This window comes from Neopsephotus bourkii, unplaced genomic scaffold (genome assembly GCF_033783945.1).
Source record: "Neopsephotus bourkii isolate Nb327-2 ecotype Australia unplaced genomic scaffold, CSIRO-AGI_Nbou_v1 NB_1780, whole genome shotgun sequence".
Taxonomy (NCBI): Eukaryota; Metazoa; Chordata; class Aves; order Psittaciformes; family Psittacidae; genus Neopsephotus; species Neopsephotus bourkii.
In genome coordinates this window covers 7,195,495-7,219,595 of record NW_026902254.1, presented here as the reverse complement: position 1 = coordinate 7,219,595, position 24,101 = coordinate 7,195,495, and the positions used below count along the sequence as shown (strand labels likewise).

General features: G+C 41.0%; 1 protein-coding gene across 4 annotated transcripts; it reads right to left on the bottom strand.

Moving 5' to 3' along the window:
- Positions 1-3,795: 3,795 nt before the first annotated feature.
- On the bottom strand, positions 3,796-23,798 carry SLC34A2 (solute carrier family 34 member 2). Of its 4 annotated transcripts, XM_061379739.1 has the most exons (14): positions 23,455-23,798; positions 23,309-23,364; positions 17,560-17,674; positions 17,317-17,454; positions 16,517-16,645; positions 15,447-15,590; positions 14,723-14,834; positions 13,434-13,629; positions 12,669-12,764; positions 10,217-10,337; positions 9,337-9,504; positions 7,850-7,966; positions 7,637-7,761; positions 3,796-6,013 (listed from the first exon to the last, which is right to left on the bottom strand). In XM_061379739.1, exons 3-14 carry the CDS (start codon positions 17,663-17,665, stop codon positions 5,438-5,440), a joined length of 2,028 nt encoding a protein of 675 aa, XP_061235723.1. In that variant the 5' UTR covers positions 17,666-17,674; positions 23,309-23,364; positions 23,455-23,798; the 3' UTR covers positions 3,796-5,437. The 4 variants fall into 4 exon arrangements, with proteins under 4 accessions (XP_061235723.1, XP_061235722.1, XP_061235725.1 ...); XM_061379738.1 differs by lacking the exon at positions 23,455-23,798 and having other exon boundaries at positions 23,309-23,428; XM_061379741.1 differs by lacking the exons at positions 23,309-23,364; positions 23,455-23,798 and adding an exon at positions 19,485-19,577.
- Positions 23,799-24,101: the final 303 nt, after the last annotated feature.

The following is a 24,101-nucleotide window of genomic DNA, read 5'->3' as shown; positions in this document are numbered from 1 at the left end:
CATCCACCTCCAGAAGTCCTGCTCTATTTAGGAGCTCTGTCCCTCCAGCCCTTCTCCTGCTCTATGACTCCTCAAACCCCACCCTCCCAAGCTTGCAATGTGGGCAAGGGAGGACAGAAATGAAATATCATTCCCTGCCCCTATTTTTCCCAAGCTGGGTGAGCATCAGCTTGAGGGTTCCTTAGCTCAGCAGCATTAGCATGTTTGAGAGGAGGATGCTCTGTATCTAGAGTGTAGTACGAGCAAATGCTTCCCACTCTGCTGGGGACTGTTTGAGACTGTGTTCTAGCACTGCCTTTGAAGAAGACAGAAATTACACTGATAGGTACGCGTAAGAATGTCTTTGCAGGCAATGTAACAGCTGGAATGTCAATTATGGCTGCATATTGCCTAACTAAGGGCAGACTTTGGTCCATAAACTTTTTGTATGTCTGTAATTTATGCTTTTTGCATTGTGTAAAAGAAATCCCAATCTATCAGCCGTGGTGTTGATTGCAAAATACCTCCTCCTGTAATTACTCAGATTGTTTATGCCATGGTAATGTGTCCTTAGACACTGAGCTGTGTAAAAGGATTGATACACCCCAAAAGTGTAAATGGCAATTAGGGAGTTTCATCAGGTGCTGAGTAAGACGGGATGTTTGTGACACTTTAATGCTAACCTTCTCTCTGTTTCTCTGTCTTGTTGAAACACTCGGATCTCAGGTGTTGGGGGAAACCTGCTTAGGGACAGCTCAATGCAAATCAATATAATTACTATCTAATATGCAAAGTAAGCAGCTCTCTTGTATGAGTCATGTGTTTCCTTTGTAGTAGAATTGTAATAAAGAAACTAAGATCTACAAAGTGCTCACTGTAAAGATATCATGAGTGGGTTTACACATACAGTGTCATGCCTTTGGCACATGGCAGCAGCAGGATTGGCCATTAGCTACAGAGAAAAAACATCCAAATGTAGATAAAGGACTTACATGGAAGCACAGCCTATTGAAATGGTGCAATTGAAGCATGGCCTGGCATTCCCTGGTACGTGTATGGAGTATATCCTCCCTTACACAGCTCTTGAAAGAGTAGATTTTCTGCTCGGTACTACTCACTGCTTATTTTTCACTGACCAGATCAGGTCCTTTGCTGGTGTGTGCTGGTTAAGCTACTGCCAATGGCATCACATCACTCTGCACCCCCCAAATAATTTGCTGTAAATCAGATAACAAACAACCTTTCTCAATGGCATGGCCAGCAGCTGTCCTGGGGACCTGACTGAGTGCCCGTCACTACCTGGTAAGGTGAAGAAAGAGGTGATGAAGCATTTATTCTGCCTTTCTGACTGATGAGAACCCTACCATAGTGGTAGGCCTGGCAAAGTTAAATGAAGTGCTATCAAGAATCTGAAATTGGGGAACTGAACATGAAACTTAAGCAGAAGGTAAAACGGCACAGGAGCAGCAGCAGGAGCTGTGGACAGCATGGTTCAGTTGCAAAAATAGAGGAGGAAGGCTGAGATCAGTTGCAGAAGCATTATTCTGAACATTTGGTAAGTGCAGCACTTAATGACACACACCTGATGTTAGATACCTACAGGCATTACTGAACTTTGCCCTAGGTACCTCTGCAAAGGATTTGGAAGTGAAGGAATTGATGGCATGACTTGTACACGTTTCCCAGATGTGCTTTGATTCCTGCTGGACAATGAGTCATGGAAGATGGTGGCACATAGATTTACAGTATTTCTGCATGGGTGAAAGAATCTCTGAGTTTTAAATCATGGACCTGGGGTGCTTCATGCTTACTGCATTTTTAGAAGACGACAGTTTACACTGTAGTGCGTATTTGTGTTATAAGAAATACTTCTGTTATCTTTGTTTCACTAAAATACTGTGTAGTCGGGAATGACAGTTGCTTTTGGGGTTGGTTCCTCAGCTACTGTTGAGCTCATAGTTAGGAGGTCTAATGACATTTTTAATAATTTCAAGGCATTTAAGGAGTACTTTTTAATTCTCTGTTTAAGGTTAATCTCCAAAAGTCATGTGTGATTTAAAAAAGAATAAGATGGATATTTTTACACAGTTATAACCAGACATCTACCAGGTCATTGGATACAGGAGCATTTTGGAAACTCTGCCATCTTTCATGTCAGCCTAGCACAGTGATACCGATCATTCGTTAGAACTCACCACACATCCTGTTGTTACAACAGCCCTGGCTTTGCTCTCCCATGCTTACCTTCACAGAGTACAGCCAGCAGAACCCTGCCAAAAAGCATCTTGACCCACACAATTGCACTGAGCAATTCTTTTTGTTTATCTCCATCTGAAAATCTCTCATTCACATGAAATGTTGAACACAGGACTCTGGTGGTTCTCTTTAATGCTTGATGCTAACCTCAATTCTTGTACATTCCATCAGCTCAGGCTCGAACTTGTCTGCACACTTTTTTTCTCCAAGTTACCGTGGTATGTATATAAACAGATGATAGTGTGAACTTATTTTTTTAAAACTTCTCTTTATTTTTACATTCAATGCACGAGGACAGACAAGATGAAGATTCATGACAAGGTACAATGCTGTATGCCGTCCTCAAAACAGTTAAAAGATACAGTTTTTATGAGTTTAAAAAAGTATTTTAGAAACCTTGTATTTCCAAAATTCCTCATTACAGAAAATTCAAATTGTTTAGAAAAGGTGAGTTCAATATCCTTGTGCATTAAGCTGTGTTATGTAAGTATGTAGGTGGTTTTTGTCTATAAGAAATCTGTCTCTGCATTGCTAACAATCTTTACATAACCTATTGATGGAGCCAACAGCCTCCATAATATGCAGTATACACAGTTACAAACAACTTGAAAATTTATATTACAAAATATACAGTAGTTCCTTTTTACATTTTTATAGTTAAACATTGCATAGTTTTCAAATATGTAATATATAACACAATCAAGAGCCTTTTCCTGTATAACTTATGAAAAATTCTGTACACTCAAATAATTATAAATAAAGTGTAAATATCTTTTGGTAAGAGCAGGGGAGAAAATATGCCAGGACATGTTGTGCGGTCAAATGTTAAGCAGAAATCTTTGTCGGAATCTGCCTAAAACAATGGCACAATATGGCCTAGATCAAGGAAAGAGGAGTGTAAGAATAGATCATAAGGGAAATGTTACAATGAGGAACCATGATGTGTCTAACAATTTTTACCCTGCTTCTTTTGTAAGAACTGCTTTCCCACAGTTACTATCACTGTGCTTGACGGCTTAACTTCAAGATGCAAAATAAGGTGCTCATTGTTTAAGAAACGAGTAAAAGTAGATTAAAATGTTTCCTGTTTCAATGGGTGGTCAATGGAAACTTAAGATACCTTGGGCAGAATTCTGGATATTTTTATCATATTTTTCCCAAAGAAACAGAGCATGAGAAATGCACACTGGGATTTAAAGAAATCATTCTGAAATCATCCAGAATTGTGAAAATAAAATGAAGAAGTATTATTGAAGATATCAAAATTCCGATTTAAAAATGAGATGCTGACAAAATTCTGCTTCGACACAATGAGGGACAAAGACGATAATTTCTAAAATAACAGTTTGGCATAATTCTGCTCTCTGCTGCTAAACCCCAAAAGAGCAGAACTACACCAGAACTAGATTCTTTTGGAAACTCACTCTGATTCTAAGCATTTCGTCACTGGCTCACAATTACAGAAACAGTTGGAACTTCAGTATGAATGCAATCTGAAATACCTTTTCAGCAACATAGTTTGCCAATCTGGATGTCAGGTTAAAAAAAAGTCAATTATCTTCTAAAATATATGTATTTACCTGATAGCCGAATTCAACCTCCTGAATCCCAGAGCTCTGCAGAAAAGAAACTACTCAAAAGTAGATGTGTTCTAGCAGCACTGAGTGTTAAACTAGGGGTCTTCTCAGCATTTCCATTACAAATTTAAGCTACAACTCAGACACATAAACTGGTTTTAAAGGACACTTGGCCTACACTCAGCCACCTTTTAACACCTTTTAACATTAGTGGTTGGACATCAGCTGTTATCCCATAGTCCCTGACGTCTTGGCTACTGAAGGCCAGCAGAAGTACTCAGTGCATCTTTGAAATGCTCTTTTCTGGCATTGAAATTGTGCCTTTTGTCAGCCCATCATTCAAATAGGCTCACAAGCATCTACTAAAACACCAGTAACAGTATGATTTGAGCACAAGCAAGGTCCCACCAAGTGCTACACTACCTGTGGCTTGACTACACATAGTAGTAACTACACAACTTATGGATTTTACTTGGGATTTGGATTGCTACATACAATTGCCAGTGAAATTCACATTATTTCCAAGGAGGGTGGTTCAGAGCACAAAATGATGGTGCAGAGTGAATACTATTTTCTCTCCAGTGAGGATTACCACAAGTCCTGTGCCATAATCTACTCTCCAGGTTCCCTCTTTTGTAGCTCTAAAGCCAGTTTCCACCGCTACTCTTAAATACCATTTTGTGGCTCAGCCAAAGGGAACCACAGTTGCAAACAGGTCTCCCCACCTAAGCTCAGGCTTGTGTGGCTGTCTCCTCCCCTACATAGGCCACTTGTCCTTCCCCCTACACCATTCCTTGGCTTGTGGGGTTACATAGTAGGAGAGGACCATCTAGAAAGAGGTATGGCCACACAACCATATCCTGAGTCTATCAAGCCCTTTGGTAGCCACCTAGTGTCTCCAAACCCAGTGCTTAACCTTCAGCAGGCAGAGGGGTGAGCAATTACTTTTATGGCATTAAGTTTGAGATAGTAAAAGATTATAACTCCTGCACCCAGTGTTAAAGAAGACAGAGAGGGCTGCAAGTGGGCTTACGGACACCCTCATGCCAGAGTAGGATTCCCAGAGCTTCTGAAGGATTTCCCAGCACTTCATTTTCCTTCACACAAATAGAATAAATTTTCTCCGTACTGGGAAAATGACTGTTTTCCTTTCTGTCCACTGCAAACAGGCCAATAACAACATTAGAATTCTCCCTGTTTTTTTTTAATTTCCAGAGCTTTTTAGATATTATAAAGCAACTTTTGCTGAATACGCCAGGAGGTCGTAAAGGCTGCTCTACAAGTGCATTGTTTGTTTGTTCAATTAAGTTTGGACTGATCACGACTCTTTTCATCCCTCTTTTCATGGGACATCGGGATTTCTTTTGTTTGCTACTGATAGCATTGGATGAAGTTACCGCATAGTAGATCCTCTGTAAGCAAATCTGTCATTAGCTTTTCAACTGATCATAGATAGTCTAGGGACTCTGTCAAGCCTGTTTGACTCCATTCCTTGATGAGTGATGTATCACTGACTGCAGGAACCTAACAAAATGTTCACTCTGTCCTCAGTGCATTGTCCAAGGTGGTTTTCAAGAGCCTGACTGTCCTACGCTGTATCTCTGCTAATACAGGTTGATACACTCCTATAAGGCTGTGTTGTTTGTGCCTGTTTTTTCAACACAAGCTGTGGCTGGTGCCCTTCTTCCACCTCTTTCTTCATCAGCCATCACAATGGTGTTTTCGTAAACCTCCATAGTTTTCAGTTGCTTGTCTTTGGCACCCTCCTGTTCCGTATTGACTTTACAACACTTGCAGAAGCCACAGCAGTGTTTCCCACAAAAGGCAAGTGAAGACATAATGATATTGTCCCAGGGCTCTAAGGAGTGCAGCCAGGTGGGTAGGAAATCCCAGTTTTGGAGCTTTTCAGGCAATGAATGTGGTCGCCTTTTCTGCATAATATTAATTACAATCACAGCAATAAAAAGAGCACTCAGGGGAAGACAAACACCCAAAAGGACTGCCCAGCCTGCCAATGACAGACCAAATACAAACAAAGGCAAAAGAAAGAAGCAGACGAGAAGATAAAATATAGCAAACCATCTGTACTGAGCTGTTATGTTTCCCAAGGTCTTGGACATGCGGATTGGCAGCCGGGTAATAGGTAGCGGGTAAAACAGAATAATCCCAGAGACATTGAAGAAAAAGTGGCACAAGGCAATCTGAAAGCAAAAATGTTTGAGCAGTTCATTATTTAAAATGCCTTTAAGTGCTCCTATACACATTATTATAACTTCCAGTTGCACTAAGACCATAGTTTCTCTTCCCTTGCCCCCTACTGTTTTTCTTCTCCTTCACTGCAAGGCCTTTCCTAGCAGGAAGCAAGGACTCAGTAATACCTCACAGATTCTAAAGATCACTGCCTACAAACAGAGGATAACATCTGGACACAAGACAGGCTTAGAGGGTATGGCTTATCTCCCTGCAGATGGAGAAGTCTAAAAATGCAGCTTTCAAATACAAGAAATGAAGTCCATCAGAAATAAAGCTGACAAAACAAACAGCTATCAGAAAACAGTATTGTTGTTATTAAGGTATGAGAATCACATGAGAACTGTTCATTATCGGGTTATGCATCCATAAGTTATTAATGAAAAAATGGGAAGTGTGAATCAGGTATTGCATACAGGCTATTGAGAAAGTATTAATGGTACAAACATGAATTTTACAGGAATTATCCAAAAGTTTATAAGAGATTCCTGGAATGTAGCTCTGTCCTGGACTTTTACAATTGTTTGATTCACATACTTCAAATTTGGTTTTTTTTTTAATAAGTGTGAAAAGACACCTACTTCCTAAAGCTTTCAGAAGTCACTTAGACATAATAAGCATATATGGAACAAAACGGTGTATTCCCTGCTCACCATATCTTATTTTCATTCCATAACTGTTATCAGACTAAAATGAATATGAAAGTGCAGGGGTTTATTTTTAAATTACATTATAAAACCAGCAAGTAATCATGAAATCTGAGCTTGGTCTAGATAACATCATCTCATGATTATATCTGTTCTATCATGCCTGAGGACAATAAAATGACTACTGTAATTTTCTTGATTTATTGTGGCTAGTAAAAAACATTTGTCCTATTCACAAAGGAAAACTTCATTATCTTTTCACTCTTTGATGTAAAGGGTTCATTCAAATGTTATCTGCTGGCTGGAATGTTCGTTACTGGGTGGTAAATGCGAGCCAAGAGCCAGGCTGCCTACTTTTCAAAGAGTCTGAGGTGCAGAGAGACAAGGAATTCAATAAAACCCAGTCAGATTAGATTTACAATGAGAAAATAGATGCCATGATGCTCACTGCAACCTCGGGTAGGTAGCTGGCTTGACATCTTAAGGGTTGTATGGTTCTCACCTAGCTTACAGAAATCTTTACACACTGTATGAGCAGAGTTAGGGTCATGAGGAGGTAACTTACAGAAATTGGTTACCCTCTTAGGGGACTATCTAAGAGGGTTGTCAGGGATCTGGGCACTGAATTTCAAGCTTCAGAGACTGCATGCTCAGGGGTCAAGTGACCCACCCTGTGTCAGTTCTGAATTAATCAGATCAAACCCAATTTACAAAAGTAAGATTTTACTGTATATTGACATTCTGAGGTTTAATACAAGCTTTTTGCTCTAAGCAGTTGAAAGGAATGAGCTGTCATAAATAGAACATACAAAATCAGGCATGACATTCATGGCATATTTGCATCAGAGCCAATTTTGTCAGGTTTATCTTCAGAAAAGTTACAACTTCCAAGCGAAGTCAAGGAAGGAAGCATCAGTTTATACTGACCTGTAATGAATATTTTAATGTACTTCCTGGACTTGCTAAAGCAGCAAGTATAGCTGTTGTGGTTGTGCCAATGTTAGCTCCTAATGTGAGGGGATAAGAGCGCTCAATGCTTATAACACCAATGCCTAGGAGAAAAAAAAACAGGATTGAGTGGTTTCAGAATGGTGGAGAAGATAAAATATTGGGATAAAGAATACAGTATTGACAACTTACCAACAAGGGGTGTAATAGCAGATGTGAAAACAGAACTACTTTGGACAACAAAGGTCATACCAGCCCCTGCAAGCATAGCCAGGTATCCAGCTAACCAAGTGAAAGGAAATGGGAAATCTAAAAAGACAGAGGGAGAACATCATCTTCAGCATAACACAATGCTCTATGTAACAGTAACACAGCAGTGAAAGGACTGTTAAGCATTTCATATGTAAATGTATTGTTTGCATATTGCCACTTAACTGACAATTTTACATTACAGTCAGTCACTACTTTAATCAACCCTGTTCGCTGTACTCCTTCTCTAGCCTTCCACAACTGAATATACTTTAAGACAGATACTAGACTAGGTAGACATCTGTCCTGACCCAGGGTAGCATTTATATTTAGGTACCAGAAATGTTTCCACAGAGGTCAAAACAAAACTTTCTTGGTGGCTCGAGTGCCTTCATTTTAGCAACCAGGCACCTGCTGTATGGATCAATCTTCAGAAAGCATTGAAAACCATCCTGAGAAAATCAGGTTGCTTGTTCCAACCAGCTTCAAACACCTCCTAAAAATTCACTTGTCAACCCTTGCAAAGAAACGCTTATTACACTGATCAGAAAAACCAGGCACAATGGTCCCCTGTGAGGGGACTATGATTAAGCCAAGAAGTGGGGCCTTAATCAGTCAAGAAGACACAAATGAACAGAGTAGATCACGAATGAACAGTAACCAACAGCTGATTACTTTCTATCCCTCATTTTTGATTCAGGTCGTGTTCTTTGCCCAGGAGAACAGAAGAGAGCACTGGGACCACTTTGCTGCCTTCCCCATTTCTGTGACCCCTCTCTTCAACCACTACCAGAGATGGGCCAGGACTACTTTTCTCTTCTGTGGATTCTAACTTCTCCATTCAAGGGAGGCTGAAGAAAAAGCAGCCAAGTGAAAACAACTCAGCGTTTGCACTCACTGGATCCAGGATGAAAAAACACCTGGAGACCACAGGGAAAGATGGAATGTATTTGGGGCTGCCTTATCCTACAGAAGAAAGGGTTAAGCAGTGGAACAGGGTAATCAAAGGTAATTAGATCATTAATCACTACAAACTTTTTTCCAACTTGCTTTAAAAGAAACATGCAGGCTCTGTGCCAATGCAGGCAATCACCATTTCAGCACTTCACTGCTATCTTTTGAGGATGGGAACACTGCATTTCTAACAGCTAATGATTATACATCAAGAAACAGAGCCTGGACTTTGGCCTCTGTTGCTGTTAATCTGCTGCAGTTAATCTGTTTGCTAATTGATTTAAAAAAAAAAAAAAAAAAGAAGAAAATAACATGCTTGGGAGGAAATAAAATAAGGTGTGTGTATAATTTTAGTTTGATAATTTCTGTTTTATTTAAACTATTCTGTAATAGCTTCCAGAGCAAAAGATATCAATAAATGTGCTCAGAGTCCTTGTCATTCCTGAAAACAATCTTCAGGAAAAGCAGATAATTACCAGTGTTGATTGTCTTCTTGATAACACTTGCCACTTGTCCTTTAAGCACAGAGTTTAATAGCTTAACAATCATCACCAAACAGGAACACAGAACAAGCAGGGACAAAGCCAGAAGGATGAGACCAATGGCGAGATCAGGCAGGTCTGCTTCTGCAAAGAGATGCCGGCCTGAAAAAGGAAAGGAAAATGAATTGGCCTGGCCACATATTTGCTGCTGATCCCAAGCCCAGCTCTGGTTTTCATATATGCCTCTAAGAAAAGAGGGTCAAAGCACACACAGCTTGAGGGGGTGATGCAAGGAGTTAAAATTCCACCTCTCTTGCTCCACAAAAGCCATATCAGAGGGTGGCAAGAGGGGCATTTATATTGACACACTTACAAAATACACAGCAGGCACCCCTGCAGGGCAGGCAGGAGATGGGTGACCATGTGCAAGGGGGAGGAATACAACAGTGTGAGGACATTTTAGTGTGCTTTGAGGTGAATGGTGGGTTGGCTCTTCCCAGAGATGGCTGCATGCCTGAGAAGGGCTGTTGAAACTCCTGAAGGGCATTGCATATGAATGAAGATATCCAACCAACCATTGCAGCAAAGTAACTGTAGCTCCAAGTCACCTGAACAGCGAGGGCGACATGATACTGGAGACCTCAATTTACTGATATCAGGGAGCATGGAAAGAGATCCATCAGCAGCCAGATATCATAATGATGCTGGTAACTCCAGCTGTGCAGCTATAACAGCTCTGACTACACATGCAGTAGTACCTTCTATCCATATACAGGTGATTGCTTCTCGATAAACTTCTGGTCTGTTAACACCATCAGAAAGCTATATACATTTATAAAGATATTATCAAAAGACAACCAGTTCTGCCACTTACATTTACTGATATATTCTGTTTCAGTTACATTCTTGATGGTCCATGTCACATTTCCTTCACTCCAGCAAAAGTCAGGGGATGTGCAGTTTTCTGATGGTGGAATTGTGACATTCTGCAGTGTCTACAAATTGCCAGACAAAGCAGATAGTTCAGTCACCCTTCATTAAGAGCTCATGCAAAGTTCTAGGTTTTTACTACACCAAGCATTCACCAGTAAAGGTGAATTTGTTAGCTGGGGTGTCAGCTGGCACCACACTAATGACAAGGCAAAATATTTTTGCATTCTTAAAACAATTGGGCTGTTATCCAGGTCAGTCAATACAACATTTAAAGATTAAAATATTCCCCAAACCTATATTGTATTAACCATAGCACCAAGTCATCTGTACGTTAACTACTGATGTCAGGGTCTGTACAGTCATTGCCCAGCTTACTTGCACCAAAGACAGACCTCTTTATTGTCATTTTAACAGCAGTTAATGGTCTGTTGAGTACTGCACAGGACCATAATTCAGAATACTACAATACTAGTAGAGCTTTTGTCCTGCATGAGCACAAGATCCTCACACTGCCTTGCCCTGCCTCAGTTTCTCCATCTGCTACTACTTTCCTTTTAAAAGCTCAAGTGCTATCTAAAAGCTAATTACTAGTGCTCTGATTAGCATTACTATTACAGAGCTGAACCTGAATTTCTATATACTGCAATAAACCCTTCCTTATAGGAGCTCCTAGCCCAGACATATTGCAATCTGATGCTAGGTTCCTAAGTCCTTATGCAAATTAAGGGTTCACTAGCTGAACTGTACTTCCCCATAAGAGCAGCTAAGAGCTAAACGGACTCTGAATCACACTGCTGAACAGGAGATATCTCTAAGACATGCTTCAGTGATTCTTTTTGCAGAAAGAAGGAAATCAAAATTGTATTTTCTCGCTGGACCCTGCCCACAGGCACCTGTATTCTTATCCCTCCTCCAGCTGATGTAGATGGGCAAAGCCTGGGGTGGGTCCAGTGCCCTCACACTTTCAGGGAGGTCTCCAGCATATCAGCTTTTACAAACACAACAGAGTGTTGCTTCTTGCCCTTTTTTCTCCATACATCTGAGTTTCAAAGCAGCTACTTTGGATCAGAATATTTATCCTTATATTTTGCTTTAAACATGTGGGATCTGCGTGCATTTATCCCTGCCCTAAGTCTGTTTTATTATTTTTGCCAGATGTGGGTTTAACCCGCTAGGAATGTAAATCCTTTAAATGATCTTTCTCTCCCATGACCAAGTGCAAGTCAAGCTTGTAAGGGTTTCATGTGTTTCTGTAATTTGACTACATGTTTGGCCAGTACATACACAGCCAAAATATAGACAAATACAGAAGAAAGTGTGTATATGCAAATGTAACCTTCAGCCTACGCTTTCTGTGTACTTGCCTGTCTTCTAAAGGTGGGGGGGCTGTGCAGGGCTCAGGGGCTCAGACCTCACTGGGAGCCAGGCTGTGCCTGCCCAGCCAGTGCGGCAAAGGGGTAACCAAGTGTGAGCCAGGGGCCTGGAAGCTGTATGCCTGCCCAAGCATCATGCCTCCCCTGAGATGGATATACCCAGCTCCTCGGTTGCGTAACCTGAGCGGAGTTTCACATTAGCACAGCTCTGTTCCTGGCACTATCTCTCTAGCTAGCATTTCAGTGGCCATCCAGACTGTCATTCAATAGCAGCTGGGCTCCTCTAAGTACCCAAGCACTTAATTTTAACCTCTGCTGTGTGTCTTTAAGTGTCTTCCGCCTCAGGAATTCAAGAATTACTTTTCTATACATGTCAACAAATAGAATAGCCTAATTAGAGATCCAAGGAATATTTAATGCTCTAATTGTCAGTTAGCTGAACAGTGCAAACCATGCACTCAGCTCCACAGTTTACCAAAATACTCATTGGTGTCAATCTGGGCAACAGATTCCTTCAATCTGCAATGTTGCTTGAGTGAAGAACAACGGGACATAGTCCCACAGAGGCTTTCTCCCAGGGCAGTTTTCCAAGAAGGCTGCAAATAACCAGCTGCCACCAACCAGATCACCCTAACACATGTAAGACTAATGGTGCTTAGATCAACAGATAGATGGTGGGGGAAAAGATATTTTCTTTGGCTTATAGTGCAGATTTTTTCCACTTTCAGGGAGTCAGTAGGAGTATCAGGATTGAAAGGCATTTGGATGTGAAAGGAGTAAAAGGTTTGGCTCCAAACCACCAGTTTGATAAGCAAGGGCCTGCACGGTACTGAAAACAGCCAGGTCAAGCTCACCACTGGTCTGACATCCTTGGTTTAAGTGGAGCAAGAACTACATTAAATTGTTTTCATTCTTTTTCTGGTGCTGCAAAAAAAATACCTTATTTAAAAGCCTAATTTCACAACAGATCAGTCATGTATTTCCTGAGGAACCTGACAATTAATTTAGCACAATACTCACCACATTGGTTTCAGTTACACACCAAGTCTTTACCAGGCTTTTGTTTTTTGCTGCTTCATCATTTGTAGCAATTGCATTTATTACTGATTTATCAAGCTTAAAAAGAAAGAAGAAAAAAAAGCGCATTACACCAACTTACATCACACACTTCTGTTCAGCTCTACTCAAATAACTCCCTTTGGAAGCTCAACCATGTAATGCCTGCATGACCATCTCTAATGCTGGAGCTGCTGCCCAACAGGCTTTACTCTCAGTAAAGGGGACAGCTCTATGCACACGAACACTGTGTCTCATTCTCCCCAAATCAGCCACTACCTCATCTCATTGCTTCTGTTTAAACAACTATACTGACACAACTGCCTAGATGCATTTCCTGTCATTTTAGGACCTGTGTTCATCCCCTCTGGCCTCCAGCTGTCCCTCTAGATATGTGCAAGTTTCTGCTAATTTCAATGTCTTCCCCTCAGGTCCTGGTTGAGCTAGGTTGTCTCAGTGAGTACTATCTGCCAATGTCTAGGCAACAGGCTGCCATCCCATCCATCCCACGTCACTGTATTTGTGAATGTGGGGGAAATAGAAACAGGAAATACAGAACTGGAGCTTTATGAAATGTGGATAAAAAGAAGAATCCGCCTGCTAATGAGTTTTACCCCAAGGACACACAGAAGGGAGTGGGAGCTCCCCCCTCTCCTCCATATTCAGAGCATTTTGATTAGCTGTGACTGAACCAAGTAAGCAGCTTCCTTGAAGTGAGAAGGAGCTTACCTCAATGATGAGCTTTGTAAAAGGGTCTGTGATAACTTTTAGTAGCTCAGGGGCATCGTCACCACTTTCAAGATGAAAAGAATCAACTATAACATTGGTGAGATGGTAAAGATAGCCAGAAATAACTTCAACAGGCAACAGCGCAAACACAGCGAGCCAGTTAAAGAAATCATGGATTGTTGCCCCAGCAAAGGCCCTAAGAGCAGAAAGTAAAAACAGAGCTTCTTTTAGTAAAACAACATGTGCACAACATCAACTAAATATGAAATCATAGAGGTGAGAATGAAGCCCATTTTGATGGCAATCATTTAATTTCTGGGGTCACAGGAGGTGGCTGCTTTGCTATAGAACACTAAGCTTTCTCCACACCATTGACCAAGTGGAAGAGCCATTCAGGTGAGTGAAACAACACAAAGTAGAAAAGGCAAAAGTGGTCCTTAACAGGAGGCTGCCAAGTGCACTTGTCTGCAGAAAGAAGTGCCCGTACAGTCTGCTTTTGTTTTGCCTCTCACCCATTTTTGGTACACTTTTTATACTGAGCCATGTGTTGCCTCTGGGACCTGATCTGCCCTACCTGTGGGGGAAGGTGGCTCTTTGCAGCCCTCTCGCATGGTCATGCAAACGCCTGGTGAACAGCTCCCTTCCAGCTTCTCCTCCACAGCCTGAGGAGCCACGGCTCTTGTTTCAGAGGCGTTGGCTAAGTGTATTTTATGACTGGTATGCCATAATTCACAAGGTATCAAAGTCTCATATCATTCCCAAGTTTACTGCCCATCTCCAGTAAGCCTTGAACTCTATCAGTGATCATGTCAACTGGCAGTCTGAAAGTTGTCACTATATATATCTGACAGCCAGAACATTTCATTTCTCTACAGTTACCAGCTCTTACTGTAGACTTAAAAAAAAAGCTTCAACACTGAAGTCTCTTTTAAGGAGAGTAAACGAAAATACTGTAATATTTACTTCTTGTACAGCCATCCCATAAGTAAGAGAGAATCAAAGGTGGTTGTTATAGTGGGAGAAGTTGAAAATTTATCCAGTTAAAAACAGTGGATTCTCACAAACCCACAAATTTTTAAAGGAACCCAATATGCTTTTCTTCAAGTACATGAAGTCCTATATCTAGACAGCATTATACCTTAACCATGGCCATCTTGTGAATTCCTTAACAAGACTTTCAAATAGTGGCCAATAGGTTGAATGGCTGTAGCAGAGATAGGGAATTCAGAAGAAAACTTACAAAGAAGGAAGAAAAGCAGCCTTTCAGATCTAGTGCTTGAGTACAGTACCTTCTAAATTCATTCCTGTCCCCGGCTTGCATGAGTGCCACAATTGTATTTGTAACTGAGGTACCAATGTTTGCCCCCATTATGATAGGAATAGCTGATTGAACAGTCAGCACTGGAAAGCAGAAAAGGAAGCACTGAATTAAAAAATCAAATCATCAGCAAGCTCTTTGCTCCAATGAGAATTAACGTTGATTAATGTCACTGGAACCCTAATTTCCCTTGTTGTCACTGGGATTAGGGGCTCCAACCCAGATATGTTTACTTTAATCAAGCCCCCTGGGAACGTGGTACTTCTGTAGTCCTGTGACCCCACTGAAACTGCAGCCCATGGTTATCCCTTTTCACCAGATGTTAGAGGGCCAGATTAGATACAGTTTCTTCTTTCCCAGGCATTTTCCTAATTACTGTAGAATTTTGAAATGATGCCTCAGAAGCAAATGAAGTTCAGTAACTGGCTAAGAGGAGAAAAGTATGCAGATACTTCAGAATTAATGCATTCAGTGTCAGGGCTTCCAATGTTTTTCACTGCAGTTGTGGACTTTACTACTACTACTACTATTACTATTTAAGAAACTATTCCAGACCACCAGCTGTGACAACCTTTTCCTGCCACCTCTACTCTTACACCCAATAGCTTCTGTAATTTGAACACAGATGGGAATATCTGCCCCCCCAGTCCAAGATTTGTGAGTGATCTGGGGGAAGACAGTGTAAGCAGACTTACGTGTGGAGGACACCATGCTGACCACAATGGATGAAGAAGTGCTGGAGCTCTGGACCATAACGGTCACCAGAACGCCGATCACCAACCCCGCAACAGGATTAGACAACACTGAATCATCTTGAAAAATGTCCCCTGCTGCTTTACCTACAAAAACCACATTCTCAGTGTGAGGGAAGTGTGAGGTAAAATCCATAGGAATTATCAGAGCATTTAATTAAAGATCATCCAACCATTTAATTGAGATACATATACAAACAAAAAATATGCAAGATGATGTAGCCCAGGGGTCCAAATTCAGGTCCTGAACTTTCAGTTTCTCAGTTGTCAGATACTTTATATTCCCTCATTTCAGAGACTAAACAAGCTCTACTGAAATCTGAAGAGAACCATATAAAACCATATGAAACCACATAAAAACACAGCCATCAGAGGAAAGACCATAGGACAAAAAACTACAGATACATAGACTTAAATGTTGTTGCTGCCTTAATATTTTTGGTTACTGCATCAAAAAACCCACCCTATTTTAATAATCCTGAGTAATTCTGTTCCCACAGCTTTCTGTGTGGCCAAAAATAAAAAATACCTCTACAAAAACTCATGTATTTCTCTGATATCCACTGCTGAATCCATCAGCAGAATTAAGCCCTTGAAGACAGGCAAAATGCATTTCAATAGTTTCTGTCTTTGAAGGATTTGGGGGATCTTCCAGTGCTGGGTGCTTTGATCAAGAGTGCAATTTTTGTATTTCACCTTGTTGAAATGTCTTTCACATGGGATAGTTTTTTCGGCAGATGTATTCATGTAAACTGTCACTAAAGTAACAGGAACCGTCTATGAAAGTGAGGCCAATAATTCCTATATCAACAGCTCTCTGGAATTTGAGAAACAAAGGCCCCTTCAAACAAATGAAGGTCAGTCTTCAATCAAAGCTACTTCCTTCTGAATCTGTAACACAACACATAAATCTGGAGAATGTTCTTGAAAAGTGGCACTTGTAATTTAGTCACTGAGATGAAATTTACTGCCTAATTTATATTTTATTCTTGATGGTTTAGACATTTTCATACCTCCTACTAGTTGAAAAGCAGAGCTCAGTACATCCAGAGAACACACGAACATGTAGAGCAATCCAAGTAGCATAATAAACTTTCCTATCCCATAGAGCACGCGAATGATTTTTCCTTTTCTATCCAGTTCTGCAAAACAAATATATTATGCATGAGACTTGCTTGATGTATCTGGTGTTCTGGAACTGTCTGCACACAAGCAGAGAATAGGAAGTCAAAAGACAGTGTTGTGACTGCAGTGTGTGATTAAACCTGAAAGAATGTTCTTCTTAATCAAACTTTAACTGCAGAAGCAGGTGGTATGTTTACCTAGTTTTACCATGTAAAAGCATTTGGTATATGACAAAAGCCTTGTGAAGTCTGAGATTGACCCTTGGTTTTAGACAGTCATCCTACTGAATAAAGAAAAACCAATGCGCGCCTGGATATAAAACCATACTAATTTTGGATCGTTTTCCATAAATTCCTTGTGTTTTAAGGAGAGTAAGCAGCATGATTTCCAAATTCTTAACTGACTAAATATAATATCCCCATTTACTGTTGGGGAAGATGAGAGAAAGTGTAAAGTCTACATAGAATCATAGAATAGTTAGGGCTGGAAAGGACCTTAAGATTATCAAGTTCCAACCCCCCTGCCATGGTCAGGGACACCTCACACTAGACCATGTCACCCAAGGCTCTCTTCAAATGATACATTCAATTCTGCAGCAAGTATGATTTCAGAAAAATAAAGGAGACAAAGAGAACAGAATTAGTGGAAAAAATAAATGCAGGTAACTTCTTTACTGAGAAACGGCTACCTGACCACTTGATCCCAGTATCCTGCAGTTCTGGCAGAGCCCATGGGTCTTCTTCTTCTTGCCTGGTCTCATCTATCAAGGCTATTGTGGAAAATGCAGGTTGAATTTCCCCTTTATTTCCAAGTGAAGCCAAGTTGCCTGATAAAATAGAACATTAAATAAAACAGTTAAATTACTTTCTGTCTTCTCCAAAGATCCACAAAATATATATAAATCTGTCACTCACAGGTGAGCACACATTACCTTTATGATTTTCTCCTTCCTTCCCAGCCATGTTCTGGTTTTGTTTGGAAGAGTCCCCAATATAGTTATTGGTTTCAGGCTTTTCCACCTCAGGCCAGGGAGCCATGATCTGTGACTAACAAAGTAGTGCTGATTTAAATGTGTGTGCAGTCAAAATATTCAACTTACAACAGCATACATACGAAAAATATTATTAAGAGCAAAAGAGATGGAAATAGAACAGAAGTAATATGTCCTTGAATAAAGCTTTTTAATGACCTTTTAAAATTCATTTTATCTCCTTTCAGCAAAAAGTTGGAGGACCATTTCTTCCACCTTCTGGATTTAACTGACTGCATTTACCAAACTGGTAAACCTTACCAAGACCTTAGCAAAGAAAGTTCTTCCCTAAAGCATTGCCTTGTTTAGGTCACGTATGCTAAACACAGTCTTCTTGTTGCCTTTACTGGTTCATTCCCGTGGAAGTATTGAGGAGAACATGACCCTGGACATGGTGGAGAAAGACCACAGAGTTTCAAGTTCCAGGATGATGGTTGCTGAATGAGGGGAGAAGAGCATAATTAGGCAGCAGTGGCCATTTGCAGGTCTATATTTGCCTGTAACTCAGAGCTGATGCTGCAAAGGAAGCTGAGTTACTGGCAGCAAGGTCAGCTCACGCATCTCAAATACGCATCTCTCTGTATGAACCTGTTAATTCCTGACCCTTTTGAGCATATTTGACGTGGATTGTTGTATTAATAACTTAAAAAATAAGACATCAGATGGCCAAAACTGGCCAGCACAGGTACAAGTGCATGATAGACCTAGCCCAGGCACAGAAGGAGAAGGCAGCCATTCCTTCAACCAAAGCCTGGAAAAGTCCTACTGATTTACTTCACCAATATCAGAAGCCAGAAGGAGGGTCATGAAAGAGGGGAGGGTGACCGTGGGGAGATAAGCTAGCATATGGTAATTCCTCTGCCTTTCCAAGCTTGTAAGGCTGTTGGTTAGCTCAGCCAGCATGATCAAATACTCAGTGGAAGAGGTGGGAGAAGTGAACCCTACCCAGAAAGGCCTCACCTTTGGGTCTGTCTCTTCCACCCTCTCTGCCACACAAGTCAATCAGTGCTGGGGGCAAAGCTGCCCACAGGTACCACGTCTGGCACCCACACAGCTGGAACATCTGAGGTGAGAAATCTGCCTGCAATACTCCTCATAAACAGGGCACATGCACCCAGCCTCCAAAAGCCAGTGCCAGGGTTGGTATCACACTCCCGTAAACAAGGTTCACCTGCATTTAGCAGCCACTCTAAAGGAGTATAATTAATCATTCATTTAATCATAATCCATTATGTAGCTGATGCTGGAAATGTTTTGTGCCTTCCTATGTCAATAAGCACACATCCTCCTCCTTTAGTTGGGGAGGAAATGTCACAGACAAAATCGCTCATCTGCTACTGTAACAGAGGAGGGTATTATTTTTTGGTACTCCAAAAAGAAAAGAGCGTCTCCCCTTCAACATTAATAGGAAAAATTATTCTACAATCGCATTAGTAAAAACTTTGATTTTACAAATTCTTTATCTGTGGCGCAAGATCTAGAGCAGCTCCCAAGATACACAAAGAAAGACTGCAGAAGAGATGGAAGAAAATCACCCTTGCTTGTTTCAACAAGAGTTATCATTTGCTTGGAGCAAATTCCCATATTTTCCCCCATGCCAGAAAAACCTCCAAGCCCCACCCATGCCAGAACACCTCCATCTTGTTAAACAAGTTTCATTTATACATGTTCAGCAATTAAAGAGCTCTAAAGAAAATAACTGCTCAGCACAAGTGCTCCTGAAGTGAAATGCAGTCGTGAAAATGCATTGGAAATTCAGATGGAAGTTGCATCGACAGCATATTCCCACCATGGACAGACACAGAATATGCTGGACACCACCATACCTAGAGATGCCATCAGTACTTCTACAGCTCTTCTGTTACGCTCAGTATGGAAATGAAGGATTCAGCCTGCATGAACACTGTATGGAAACTGAGCTGATGCACTCACTGGAGAAACTGGAGCTTGAAAACGTCAGCAGACAAACAGCCTCAATGTCTCCTAAATAAGCTCTCCCCATTCAAGAATTCAGCAGGGCATTTTTTCATAATAAGCATCTCCCATATTCCTGAAGTGCTCAGGATCCCACAGGTACGTCATGTATTACTGGTTTTGCTTTATGGGATTAAATACCATAGAATGAGAACTGACCACATCCATGGAGGAAGATTTTTTGTAGGTATGTTTATAAAATCATTAGAGCCCTAGTCAACTTCTGATTTGGGAAAGTAGACTTGAATACTGGAGGTCTCTACAGTGTTTGCCTTGTGCACTTGGGTTTGCAGGGGTATAACTAGAACAGCCAATTCTGTGTGATTGGTATCAAGGACAGATGAAAGCAGAACCTCCTAGATCCTGAAAGCATCACCAAAGCTGTCAGTTTTCTCCAGATCCTGACTCTTGTTAAGAGGAACAGCTGAGAAGCTAGTTTAGAGCCACCTGATACTCTGCTAGAGTCCTGGCCACAGCTGCTTACTGTTAATTAATCACTGGGCTACAAGGATAATCTACATTCTACAGTTTTCCCTTCAAAGAACTCTTGCTTGGCCCAGATACAGACATTGACATCTTTAGAAAATACTCGGGGGATAACCTGAGTGCTGTGGAAGAGCAGAGCAGTGAGGTGACAAAGCTAACTGCATCAGTCTCTGACAGCTCACATGAGCCTTTGGAAAGCCTGATGTCATGATATAAAAGACCAACAACATTGACGCAAGATGTACATGACAATGAAAACCCTAATAGTAGCTCTCTTTTGAACACCAAGGACATAACTACACTGTGAAAGAGCATGTTACAGAACAGGCAGAGGATGGGCTGGTGACAACGCACACTGCATCAAGGAGCTACACTCAGCTGGACACACCAGTACAGGTCCAAAGGAAGGATAGCCACAATTGCTGGATGAGGTGACAGGAGTGATGAGCTTTGCCCATCCCTGTGCCAGCCTGGGTGTCTCAGTGTCATTCTTCTGGTTCCCACCTGAGCTGGCAAGAAGCTGGCCAGGACATCTACATCCAGGGCACAGTCATGGAGCTCACGTCCAGGTAAGCACTGGTGCTTTGGATATCCACCTGTTCAGAGCCGTGATGAAACGGGAGCTAATTTCCTCCTGAAAGTGGCAGGTCAAAATACGCTATGCATATTGCAAAGGTCTGAAAACTAATGCCTGCGCAAACTGTAATCCAGTCTGGTTGGGTGAACCTCGTGGCAAATCCTCTCACACCATCGTGTGTGCTCCTTTTGTTGTAAGTATAGTCTTTCCTCGCCTTTGGAAAATGCTAAATATGTGTGACATCCTTTCTAACTCCAAAAGAAACTGAAACCTCCTGCTCCTACAAGGGAGATAGATGGAAATCAATGGCATTCAACTTCTGAATTAAAACATGAGAGAAACTCAAAGTCGGCTCCTATGATTTAGGACAGCATTTAGTTATGGATAATTTAGTTATGGATATAAATCCATACTGACTCTCTCACCGCAGCATTTCAAAGAGTTAAAAGTCTCTTGGGAATTATCTGAGCAACACTAGGTGTCATGCAGGTGCCCTATATTGCATTCCTCAGTGACTCATTTACTGTAACAGCATTGCCTCTGTAGCAGGGCTAGGCTCTCAGTGCTTCTCAGCTTTAAATCAGAAACAGTAGGAAGTGTATTTATTTTGCTGGACTTCACACAGAGAATATGAACTGCCACTTCTCTGTGCCTGGATGGTATTGTTTGTACCTCTCCACCCGTGACAGCTCACTGAGAGGCCACATTGTGCCTGAAATAAGAACTACAAAGCAGTAAGCCTTAAAGAAATCTCACCTCCAGGGGAACAGCCCCAGTGAATTTCCAAGAGGAAGTAAAAGTACTGGAAAAAAAATCAGTATTTTCAAAACCAACTGGTAATCACTGCAACAACCACCAACATGACCATGCATGTGCCTAGAAGTTGCTTCAGCAGCTCCAAATTGATTTTGGGTTCAGCCAGGCTTCCCCTTCTCTGGCTCTTCTTGTCTCACAGCTTTTCTACAAACCCTTAACTTTCTTGTCATTCACCAATATGCTACAGTTTGTATGTTAAAAAGGGATTTATCAGCTAGTCGGATATCCAATACACCACATACTTCATAGGAGTAAATACCAAGCCATGCAGCAATCCTTATACACAGTTTGAAAAAATACTCTTCCCCCCCCCCCCCCAAAATGCATCATTTCCAACATAGAAGCACATTATGTAGAGACAGGAAAGATCCTCAGCCAGCACAGATCCATTCAGTAGCTTTACAGTAGCTGATAATTTTGCTCCCAGAACCTGTTCCATGGCAGCCACAGAGCCCCAGGTGCGACAGAACAGGCAGCGACTTAAATAAACAGCAGCAATGATTCAGCCTTGCTAGCAGCAAGTCTTGACTTTGCTCTGGCACCAGCTGCCTCCTTGGGGGTTTTCTCTGAATAAGCTAGAAGGCTTAGCCAGGATGTAAACTTTCAGCTAATGTAGTAGTCAGGGGATAAAAACATGCATGAAAGATAAGAGAAAAACGAGCATTGTGCTCACTGTTTGTTCCTACAGATCCCAGAGTCTTATTGTTCACAGGCTTGAATCTAACACATAGCAAAACTAACAAAAACCCAGCAAATCCAAAACAAAACCCACATAAAACAAGCTAGTAAAGAGAACTAATTTCTAAACAAGTGAAGAGAAAATGGATCCCAAACATTAATTTCTGCACTCACAACAAAGCAAAGCACCAGACACTGCCTCTGGGGACCCACAGTCAGGAATCCTCAGTGAACTCCTTAAAATGCTTACTAGGTACTTAAATAAAACAATTTACTTTTTTAAAATAAAACAACATCAGCAACAAAATCCCACCCACAAGGAAATACAGATACAGATACAAGGAGATACAGATCTACCCCATCCCGAGCACAAAACACAAAGAATCGAGAGAGGAAAAAGTAATGGCATAAAAAAGACTTACTGGTCTAATGGAAGAGGTGCTAATAAAAGTTGAGAAACCAGTTGAATTCTGCCTACTGCCACATTAGTTGAGCTAACTGCATCAGACTAATGTATTCCTTTTACTGCTGTGTATCAAACCAAATTAGCATCAGAAAATGTTTCCATCAAGAATAGCCTGACACGGCCATACTGCAGCACACAGACATTACACACTATCTATGCTAACACACAGACTGACAGTATTTCCTTCCAATGTTTCATTAATCATACCCTAGACATTTTCCAGTATCCAATGCCACTGAATGCTATGGCTTAAAAACCTCACTTCTTTTCAATCCAAATAATAGTTAAAACAATACTTTCTTATGCTATAGGCAGTATTTTCCTGTGGGGGTTTTGGTTTGGGTTTTTTTGACAGCTGCAAATAAAATGCTTTTTTCCTTTATCATATTCCAAAAAAATAAATCTAGTTTTTTGCAGGCAGAAAGTAGAACAGTTTGTTTTCAGAACGACAATTTTTTTATCACTTCCTTAAAGTAGAAATGCAGTTGAAAGAACAGAAGCTGAAAATGCTAACAAGTGGATGACATTTCACATGCCACTCCGGTTCTCCATGTTAGAGCTCTGTTGCCATCCCTTGGCAGAGCTTTAGATTTGTAAGCTAAACAAGTTCGAAAGAGAAGGAAGGAAAACTTGGTCTCAGTTTTCTTACTTACCACTTCTTTATTCCCAGACCACAGAGCGAATGGATCAGCTGGGCAGCCACTGAAACCTGCAATATATATAGACAGGTGTTGAGCAAAGTTTGCTTTCATCACTGCGCACTAACATTCCTATTTTACAGTCCAGAGGCACTGCCTACCTGCAGCTTGATGATCACAATCAACCTTTTTTTAGCAGTAGTGGGCAGCAACCAAGACTGATAAAACTATGGGCTATTTCACACTTATCACATTCTAAAAAATGTCCCATCAGCATTTAAATACAAGTTACTAATGTGTTCATGTGAATGCTGGGGAACGGTTTGTTCCAGCCTGGAAAATTGCCCTCCGCCTGATCATTCAGTAATCTTTTTTCCAATAATAATTTTCCAAAAATATTTTGCAATCTCAAAAGTCTGTCAAAAGGGTGTGAAGAAGATGTAGTACAGTTATTTGTCTGTTCAGGTGCCTATTAATCTGCTAAGAACAGAAGCGAAGGAGAATCTGATAAAAAGCCGTGTAAGTAGGAAACACGTAAGAACTTCTTTGAGAACAGAGGATGGAGTTTCATTCTTATCAGTGCTCAGTGTTTACAATTAAGGCAAGCTCATTAGCATTTTGGCTGTGGATCTCATTCTAAATGAGATTTAAAGATGCAAGGACACCTCTGATAATTGCATTCAGAACGCTACCAAGGAAGAAGACTATATGATAAATAGGTGCATTATTCAATACAGTGTGGTATTACAGATTAGACAAAGCAGCCACTACACTGCTGTCTGTTCTACTGATGAGCTTAATGAGGAGC

Coding starts and splice junctions, on each gene's coding strand:
- SLC34A2 (XM_061379738.1), bottom strand. CDS start 23,407: ATGAAAGCAAACTTTGCTCAACACCTGTCTATATATATTGCAGGTTTC. Junction 16,646..17,316: donor TACTGGGATCAAGTGGTCAG/GTAGCCGTTTCT, acceptor TTTGTTTTGCAG/AACTGGATAGAAAAGGAAAA. Junction 14,835..15,446: donor CAGCATGGTGTCCTCCACAC/GTAAGTCTGCTT, acceptor TCTGCTTTCCAG/TGCTGACTGTTCAATCAGCT.